Source organism: Pyrus communis, chromosome 11, assembly GCF_041283825.1.
Source record: "Pyrus communis isolate YQ-2024b chromosome 11, ASM4128382v1, whole genome shotgun sequence".
NCBI lineage: Eukaryota > Viridiplantae > Streptophyta > Magnoliopsida > Rosales > Rosaceae > Pyrus > Pyrus communis.
This window is the reverse complement of record NC_142575.1, coordinates 10,146,825-10,157,103: the sequence shown is the minus strand read 5'-3', so window position 1 is coordinate 10,157,103 and position 10,279 is coordinate 10,146,825. Positions and strand designations below refer to the sequence as shown.

The 10,279-nt window shown below is 35.7% G+C and overlaps 1 protein-coding gene across 3 annotated transcripts; it reads left to right on the top strand.

Moving 5' to 3' along the window:
• On the top strand, positions 1 to 5,677 carry LOC137742679 (cytokinin riboside 5'-monophosphate phosphoribohydrolase LOG1). 3 transcript variants are annotated; one of them, XM_068482606.2, is made up of 7 exons: positions 127 to 356; positions 921 to 1,018; positions 1,110 to 1,140; positions 2,172 to 2,271; positions 4,454 to 4,524; positions 5,137 to 5,280; positions 5,392 to 5,677. In XM_068482606.2, exons 1-7 carry the CDS (start codon positions 243 to 245, stop codon positions 5,470 to 5,472), a joined length of 639 nt encoding a protein of 212 aa, XP_068338707.1. In that variant the 5' UTR covers positions 127 to 242; the 3' UTR covers positions 5,473 to 5,677. The 3 variants fall into 3 exon arrangements, with proteins under 3 accessions (XP_088536127.1, XP_068338707.1, XP_088536128.1); XM_088680002.1 differs by lacking the exon at positions 127 to 356 and having other exon boundaries at positions 915 to 1,018; positions 1,716 to 2,271; XM_088680001.1 differs by lacking the exons at positions 4,454 to 4,524; positions 5,137 to 5,280; positions 5,392 to 5,677 and adding an exon at positions 2,661 to 2,974 and having other exon boundaries at positions 1 to 356.
• The last annotated feature ends 4,602 nt before the right edge of the window (positions 5,678 to 10,279 follow it).

Below are 10,279 nucleotides of genomic sequence, written 5' to 3'. Positions count from 1 at the left end.
TGATGAAATAAGCCCCGTACTCTCTCTGGTCCGCAAAGGGATGGATGGACCATTGAGTGTGGAACTGCGCGTGCTAATGTACGCCTATATGTTGTACCGTTATATATATGTGCAAACACAACCCCATGAAACGAAATCAAACAACATCACTTCCAAATTCTCAACCTGTTAGAGAGAGAGAGAGAGAGAGAGAGAGAGAGAGAGAGAGAGAGAGGAAAAAGAAGAGACAGATTAAGAGAAACATGGAGAAGGAAATGAAGCTATCAAAATTCAAGAGGATTTGTGTGTTCTGTGGAAGTAGTCCAGGAAACAAAAGCAGTTATAAAGAAGCAGCTATTGAGCTGGGAGAAGAACTGGTAATACTAAAACTAATACTCGTTTTTCAATTTGGATTTGATTTTTTGGGTTTTCTAGCTGAATTTCAAGTAGGTTGATCTTCATTCTTCTACACACACACACACACACACACACACGCATATACATATGTATATACGTATATAACGGGTTAATGTTTTCAATTGATGCTCTTAAATTGACATAAGCTTATTAGTTTTGACCATTTGCAACTTCAAGCCTCTGCTTCATGTATCTTACTCTCTGTCTATATATGTGTATATACATAAAGAAGGCTGGGAATTAACAATGAAATCATTTTATCTATCCTTCCCACTTTCATGGAACAACCAAATGTAGTTTATTTGACTACTACCTCTCTCTCTCTCTCTCATATGGAAATAGGGTAATTCTACTATGATGAGAATTTTATTAATTTGTATTCCCTAATAGCCATCATGCACTTTTATTTTTACTTTTTTCCACTAAAAAAAGGTAGAGGACGACTTTTTTAGGGTACAAGTAACAATTCTCCAAAATTATTTCCGGTTACTAAGTATCGTTGTGTGGTTCATATTTTGCAAAAGGTTTCAAAGAATATTGATTTGGTATATGGAGGAGGGAGTGTTGGACTGATGGGGCTGATTTCCCAAGCTGTTTATGATGGTGGTAGACATGTCATTGGGTGAGGATCTTAATTCTTCCTCCTTGCCCTTAATTCTGCTTTTGGTTTTCAACTCAAACTAATCACTTTTGTCATGTTACTGTCTCTGTAGAGTTATTCCCAAGACACTCATGCCTAGAGAGGTATGTTCTCTATTATTATTTTTTCCCGTGGCATTTTACTCTAACACAATATGATGAAAATGACCATACAATACACAACTTGTGTGAAATACACACACACACACAGAGAGAGAGAGAGAGAGAGAGAATTATCTACTTTTCTCTTTATTTTTAAGATTATTTTCGAATATTATTTCATGATGAATTTCTACCTCACCTTTTTTATCTTAATATTCTGGGTTTTTCACATGCCACTTTTGGAGTTGAAGATCGACAGCTAGACTCTCTCTAGCTTAGAAATATGATTGGTACTCCAATTTTTCAGCTTTCACATGTGGAATTGGTTTTGAATTCATCCCTAAATCCACCTGCCCAATCTTGGGTCTTCCGCATTTTTGTCCTTCTCTACTAGCTTTTATATCCCACTAGCAGTTACTCAGATTCTTCATGGAACAAAAATATCAGCCTTTTATACTTGTAATTTTTTGTATTTTCTTTCCCTTTATTTTGAGAAAATCTTAAGTATAAATGAGTGGATATTTATTTTTCAAATTTTCTTTCTCTTCCATGTGATTATAATATGTTGATGTGAGAAGATAGACACAAGAGAATGTGGCATTCAAGATTTCACTAATTCTTTTTGCCTTGTGTGGAATTGCTGACTCAAATGATATTAGATTGAGCCCACCACTGTGCACCACTCATGATTGCTTCTCTTTGGAGGAACTGGACCCCTCTGGATCCAAGGGATTTGAGCCCACTAATTAAAGAATCCGGATTATTGAAATTTGATTTAATGACTACAAGAGAAGTCATCTAAAATTATAATAATTGTAGCTGTTTGATCAATTTCAATGGTCCAAATTCATTGATTGGGAGGCTCGGATCCTTTTGAATCCGAAGGGGATTCAGTTCCCTCTTTGGCCAACACTATGACAAATCTCTCTCTCTCTCTCTCTCTTCCTTTGTGCTTCTTTTTCTACCCAATTTCTTCCGTTTTTACTTTTTTATTTTTATGGGGACCAATTTGTGTGTATTGGCCGAGTTGTCAGATAACTGGAGACACTGTGGGGGAAGTGAAAGCAGTAGCGGACATGCACCAAAGGAAGGCAGAGATGGCAAAGCACTCTGATGCCTTTATTGCCTTACCTGGTTGGTATATAACCTGGCATGTGCACACACACACACACACACACTGTATATACACTTCATACCAAAACACCTTTAATAACATACTTATATTTTCATAGTTTACTCAAAGTTCCCTTGAAATACATGAGTAAAAGTTTAAATTGACCATAAAATAACAAAGATAAAATGAAAGAAAATTCAGCAAGAATATGATATATTTTCAGAAGACATAAGTTGAAATGGGCCATATTGTTCATAATTAAAGGTAACAACATCAAGCTGAAAAGAACACTTGGAAATGGAAAATAAGTTAGTCCTACTGAAATTTTGCTAAAGAATATTTTCCAAGAGAATATATATTGTGAGACTAACCCTGTTTAGGATTAAGCTCAATGAGATAATTTCTGTAGGTCTGGATCTCTCATCTCGACTACAATTTGTGTTATCGGATAATGAGAAATACAATACACAACTGTATACACTCATTTAATAAAGTGTAATCTCGAAGCCCTCATACCCTCATGATCCACTTGCCGTTTATTAGATTTTAATTCCCAATTAGAAACTGTTAACCGTTTCATGCTATCTTCTTCCATCTCTCTCTGTACAAAAAAACATAAAGATGAAGGTGCCAGTTGTGGCCTTTAGCAATAAACCATATGTACTTAGAAATCTGCAAAGGTACTGTTAAATGTTAATATATTTCCTGGAGCATTTAGTCTAATATGCTAATTTATAGGGTATTGGGTTTTCATCCATGCATTCGGAGTTTGAAACTCCTACTTTCACTAAATTATTGTAATAGTTTAAAATCCGACCCCTCCTCTTAATAACAATAAGTTAACAAAAAACTGTAATCCTGAAGGGAGAAGGGGGTTTATATTTGGCTTTGGCCGACATTGCAGCAGGAAACTGCCGGTGGTTTAAATTTTAAATAGTAAAAAAAACACACAAAACACTTCATCAAAATAATTAATATATACAAAATTAATTAATTTATATACCTGTATATAAAATAAGAAGGTAAAAATGTGAAGCTTTCAAAATCTAAAGGAATACCCCTCTCTATTTAGGGTTTTCAAAATAAAACAATTTAATTCATAAGGATAAGATAGTTCAAGCCATTTTCAATGAAATTAGTATTTGATTTTTTTTAAAGAAAAAACCCCGTAGTGGGTGGTTTCATTTTTATTTTTATTTATTTTTGAATAATTACTTCTTTTTTTAAAAATAAAAACTATAAAATTATTATTTTTAGCTTAAGATCTACAAACATAATTTAGCATAAAATGCCAATTGCTATAGGCGACTATAAGGCTAGTCACCACTTAAATCTGACCACTTTTTAAATACCTAAAAGGAAAAACTTGGAACATTTCTTTAAAATGTCTTTGTGAGTCTTCCCGACCTCCGAAAAAGATAGATAATAGTAGCTTGTCACTAGTTGTCCTTTTTTTTTTTTTATAAAAAAACAAGAAGGTTGACAACCTGTAATGCGGCTACAGGGTTGTCAAGGCCTGATTAGACATAGACAAAAGAAAAAAAAAACAAAAAGAATACGAACTCTTTCACCAAATCAACCAAATACCAGATGAAAATGGTCCTTAGTAAGATGTGGCCTGCGCGTGAAATAAGACATAAAAGTTTCACGCTGACTCTTAACCCTTTAACCGACCTGTCCTCCATTTGTTCACCTTTCAATTTTTTGGGATATTTATTTAATTTAGGAGCTGGAACACTTTTTTTCAATCCTATCCTAACTCCTATCCATTTAAAACCCAAGCTCACTACTAAAGTTTGCTAAAAGGGAGCGGGGTTTGCACTTTTGGACACCGTTTCTACGATGATTTGGGTAGAAGGTGGTGTTGCTATTGTTATAGGATAATTTCGACACTCCGATTTTAACCATCTGCATTCTAAACTGAAAGCGCATAGCAAACTAAAGGCGTGTAGAATGCTCTAATAGCTTAAAAGAAGTGGGTCCAGATCACTAAGATATTTTGTCCATAAAAACAAAATCACCAACCTTTTCAGATTAACAAATTAGGCCTACATTTTGGGCCTCAAGTTGAGTCTAATTGGGTTCACTCGAAGCTCCTTTACTTAAAGTGAAAAAGGAAGAAGAGGATTGGCCTCTATTACCAGTAATTGATCATTATTATTATTTTTATTTATTTATTCCCTTTTCTTTGAATGTATGAAGGTGGCTATGGAACTCTTGAAGAGCTTCTTGAAGTGATAACATGGGCTCAACTGGGCATTCATGATAAACCGGTAAAGCCTACGTTTTTGCTTTAATTAATTTATTTATAACCTAGGTACTTAAAGTTACTCGATTAGTTCAAATCCACACCTTTAAAATGAAGAATTGGAGGTCCTATGATCTTGTTAACATCTTCAGGGAAATGTTCTCTTAATAAACTGTTTCAAACTGCGAATTTTTATCATCGATCATGTTGGATTTTTGCCTAAGTTTACATTCCGGATTTCACAATCTAAAAACAAAATTTGGCAAGAAAACTATTCATCACCATTTTCTTTAAATCGTAATCTTTACTAATTAATAAAACTCTCTTTGTCAACCAAAAGGGGGTGAAATGACAAATTAGTCTTCTATCACACAAAAAAAAAATGATGGGCAATAATGTAATTTCACAGGTCTAAATTTTACTGTTTTTTATTGAAACCTTATCTACATATGATGTTAAAATACCTTTAATATTAATATATATATAAATAAATAAAATAAGAAAAACACCCCCCACGTTCTCTCTCTCTCTCTCTCTCTCTCCCCCTCTTTCCTTCTCATTTTAAAAAAAAATATATTCATACACACAAAATGTGTAGGCAAATGCTAGTGTGGATTAAAAATGTCATTTTTTTCAGGTTGGTTTGCTGAACGTGGATGGGTACTATAACTCCTTGTTGTCATTTATTGACAAGGCAGTAGAGGAAGGTTTCATTAGTCCAACAGCACGCCACATAATTGTTTCTGCTCCTACTGCCAAGGAGTTAGTGAAGAAAATGGAGGTAATTAATCAAAAGGTTTTTCCAACTTCTAGTACTTTTTTTTTTTTTTTTTTTACTGTATTTGTATGTACTAATTAAACTTGATCTGCATATTTTTTTATTTTTCATCAGGAATATTTTCCACGCCATGAAAGAGTTGCTTCAAAGCTAAGCTGGGAAATTGAGCAGTTAGGCTATCCCCCAATTTTGTAACATTTCAAGGTGAGCATATTATTAAGGACTTGGCAGAAAGCTGAAAGCGGATGGCTTAGCTCTTCGGTGCTGTGCTGAAAGGAATTAATTTTAGATTTTAGATGACTGAAACATTCCTGAACTGGGAATTCCATTTTTCTGTATTTCCCTTTCTGTTAGTGTAAAACTGAAAGAAATAAAACAAAAACTAATTTGACCTCAACAAGTTATGTAGCCTTGATTAATTATGGTCTTCAGTTTGAGATCTGGTTTTTTATTAAAACTAGAAGAATTGATGCCCGAACGTTGCGGCGGGTTAAAAAAAATTGTCTTGTAGTTCAAATCTTATCTTAAAGAAGAGCAGTAATTCTTTTTGTTATTTAGAGAACGGCATCACATTAAAGCAATTGACATGTAATACAAATAATAGAACAAAATTAAATATTTTAAGAAAGTGACCACAACACAATGTGATTGCATAAGAGTACACATGTAGTCTGCGGTTTAATAAGCTTGTTCTTATTGACCATACTTTGTTTACATATATTTAGAATGACGCCATCTGCACATATACAATGGATGACAAAAGTCTCACACTTGGAACACCAACCAACGTACAAATAATGTGATTCACACACCTATCTTTATCCTATAAATTAATTTCCCCCTGTCCCTAGAGACTCGAGAGCGAAATGGAGGGTCTAAGCAGATAGAAAAATGATCTATGACTCTAAAGTCTTCTTCATCTGGCCAATTATTAGGATTTGCAGGCAAGTATATCGTGTGAACAACCAATTTGTTTCGATTGTAAACCCATTCTTGTTTTCTCTATTTTGTGTCTGGTCAATGTGCCTGGTCCTGGAGCAGTGTCTGAAAATTTAAGTTTAGTTCCTCAAAGTTGTTCTTCTTTTTGATGTCTAACCAATCTCCTTAAATTTTTTACCAAAACTCCTAGGATATGTTATTCACTTCGATCAATTTCTTTCAACATTTTCTTTGCTCTGAATAACAGATAGAATACAACATCAACAACAATAGTACATAGAATTGCATGACGGAGGACATGAGAAAAATATGTAAAGCTTGAAAACCAAACTTTTTAAGAACATCCATTAAACTTAAAAGAGAATCAAAAGAAAAAACAGATAAAAGAGAGACACATGTTGAAATGCGTCCAACAATCGCATGACTATAATTAAAAACAAAAACAAATATCTAGTGTGCTCGTTAGGGTTTAGGACCAATACCCAAACTCACTTTAGATTCACAACCATATAATTTTTTGTGGCCTTGTTGAAAAATTTCCATCATCTTTGAAACTATTGAAGAACGCTCCCCTTTCCCTCCCTCTCCCTGTAACAGCTACCCTCACCAAACATGAAAGTGTAAGCCCCCCACCCAAATCACCTAACCCTAATTCCTGCCAAAAAAAAAAAAATTGGAACTCCAAAACTGCCCGGCCCAGCGTTGAAGGGGAAACAGGCCACACATAAAAAGCCCAAAAAAAATGTACAACCCACCCCAAGCAAAAACCTAGCCCCCAAACCAACAACAATTCCGTTAAAAAAAATAAAAAAAAAACAAAATAGCCAATTGAAATTGCTCTGCAGCTATGCTACAGTGCCACCCCTCCCCAACAAACCTAAGGCCCCACCCTTTTTCAAATCTTAAAAAGGATCGTAATTCCCTAAATAAACCCAAATCCCAAATCGAAGTTGCACTATCACCATCACCAAGCTATAGTGCCACCCACAAAAAGTCTATGGAAGTTCAGTTTTAAGACCACATGCAGAGGATTGAAAGGAAAAAAATACACATTGTATGAACATAAAAGCAAACATGTAAGGGTCTAGGGTTTAAACCCCAACACCAAAACAAACATAAATGAGTTCACAAAACTAGGGGTGGGCACGGTGCGGTTCGGTGCGGTTCGGTGCGGTTCGGTGCGGTTCCACCCCTAAATTGGAACCGGAACCGAAATATATTAACGGTTCGATTCGGTGCGGTTCCACTTAAATTTATGACTAGAACATTACGGTTCGGTCTACACCGGTTCCGATTCGGTTCTTGCCGGTTTACAGTTCCTAATAATAAATTATTTGAACACCAAATCATTATGCATTCAAATACATCTTCTAAAACTGATTACATAAAGTTGCATACAACACATCTTTTTTAATGCAAATGTCTTTGGTAGTGGCACCAAGTCAACAAAAAGAGACAACTAAAATACATATGCATTGGTCAATCAGTCAACAAACAAAAAAATGATGAAACAAATTGCAAGTTTTCAGACTTCAGAGAGCAAGCAAGAAGCAGCAGCTCCTGTACACAATTTTTCAACCTATTTTTTAACCTATTATACCATGACATGTGTGTGTATATATAATTTATTTATTTATTATTAATAAAACGGTTCGGTTCGATTCGGCCGGTTCTTGGTCATTCGAAACCGGAACCGGAACCAGTTTGAACGGTTCGGTTCGGTTTTTCACTCAAAGTTGACTTTTCCGGTCAACACGGTTTTTTTCGGTTTTTTTTCTTACGGTTCGATGCGGTTTTGCGGTTTGGCGGTTTTTATGCCCACCCCTACACAAAACTGAGCAGCACCTAAGTTTATCATTCTATGCTTTATTCGAAGACAGAAAACATGCTGTTCAACCTAACTGCACAACAAGCATTGGATTCTATAAAATATTTCTATATTATCCAAAAATAGCATGGACAGAGAAAACACAACATCACATAAAACGACATCAGGCCACATATAGTTTCACTTCTTCATAACCAAAAGAAATAACAAAACACACACAAAAACAAACACAATGCACACATAAACAATGCAAGGGTAACAAATGTAAGCCCACACTGTCAATCTGTGATTCAATTTGGATGAACATTAACCACAACAAATCATGATCTCAAAATAAAAAAACCTAAAGCTCATCAGTTCACTGGCATGATAAACAAAAATGGTGCACATAATATAAGAACACCAAAAATACAACTTCATACACCAAAAAAAAAAGAAAGAACAAAAAAAAAAAAAAAAAAACAAAACTCCTGAAAAGAAAGGAACCTTGCAGCTGTTAAAATCAATATTAAAATGGCACCAAACGCTTTTACGACTACGAGGCTCAACGGCTCTCCGTAGTTAACGTTAACGTCCAGACCGAAGGTGGCGGCTTGGCCTCGTAATCTCCCAAGGTCAAACAGTGAAAGCTACCCTTGACATCGTATAACCAAACTATCCGCTCAAACAAACCACGTAAAATTCCACAGAGAGAAAACGTTTATTCGCTCTCCTCCTCCTCCACTTAACGTAGCCAACCAGGCAACCATCTTTCCTCTTCCTCTCTCGTTCTCTGTGCCTGAAATTCCTTCAAAACCTGAGCTTCAATTCTTCCTCTCTTTTTTTTTTTTCCGGAAAATTCGTAAGGTACGGTTTTCTCAGAAACTTTTGAATTTATATACTTTTTACGGATTTAATATATGAAATTTGTATGTCTATTTGTGATGTATCGTTCGAATTAGGTCACTTCAATTTGCATTTTAAGTGTAAATCGATATTATAAAGGACGAGGTGTATTAGATAGCTTTTACACGTATTGGATCTTTAAAATTTGGGTATATCGCCGAATTTTTGTATAATTTTATCAATCCGTGGAAATTTAATTAGAAATTAACTGTAAATCTTAGTTTTAATCAATGTTTAATGGGTTACTTTGATCAGGTCCAAGAATTCAAGAATTTGAGCTGTTGTTGGATTTAGTCTAGTTTTTCTATATTTCAATTTTAATTAGATTTGAAATGACTACAAGAAAATGGAAAACTACAAGAACTATTACAGTGGTAATATGAACAGCCGAAGAAAAAAAAAATAGCAATTGAAGCATGCAGTGAAACCAAAACCCCACAAAACAGAGAAACACAGTGGATAGCAAAACAATTCACCTTCGAAGAGAAAAACACAGAGGATAGTATAACATAACCAGAAAAAGAAAATGAGCATAAACAGGTCCTTCAAGCAACCAAAATAAAAAGAAGACAAAAAGCACTCTCCAATCCCCAAATTCATTAAACCATCACCAACCACAAATGTGCCAGGCCCCATCGAGCCCACCCTGCCCTAATTCCTGCACCTACACCTTTCTCTCTCTCTCTCTCTCTCTCTCTCTCTCTCTCTCTCTATCTCTTTCCACAACATCCCCCCCCCCCCCCCACTCCCCCCCGGGGGCCCCCGGCCTACTCTCTCCCTCTCTCTGTAAACCCTCATCAAACACGAATGTGATAGGCCCTCATCGAACTCACCCAACCTTAATTCATGCCCCCGTCCCTCCCTCTCTTGCTCTCTCTCTCTTTCTGCCGCAACCCTTCTCTCTCAAAAACCCACCACCTTAACGGGTCAAGAACAAATGGAATTCCAAAACTGCCAGCCAAGTTTCGAAGCCCAAAGTGGGCCTAAGCGCTGGAGGCAGAAACGGGCCACCCAAGAAAGGCCCGCAAAATGTACAATCGAGCTAAAGCACAAACCCAGCCCCCAAACCAGTGGCAATTCCCGTAAATAAACTAAATGTCCAATTGAAATTGCACTAGTAGCTAAGCTACAATGTCATCCTTCCCCAACTTTAGACTAAAGAATACTCAATTGCGCTAAATTGATTGTAAAAATATTGTAAAGTCCATTTCGTTAGTTATCAATTCCTCTTATTAGTCCTGCCAGTTAGAGCTTGTGTTAAACTGCAAGGTTTTGCAAAGTAATATTCTTCGATGCAAGGTAATTGTTTGCACTTGAGGTTATGCATTCAAATTTCCCACCACTATTATC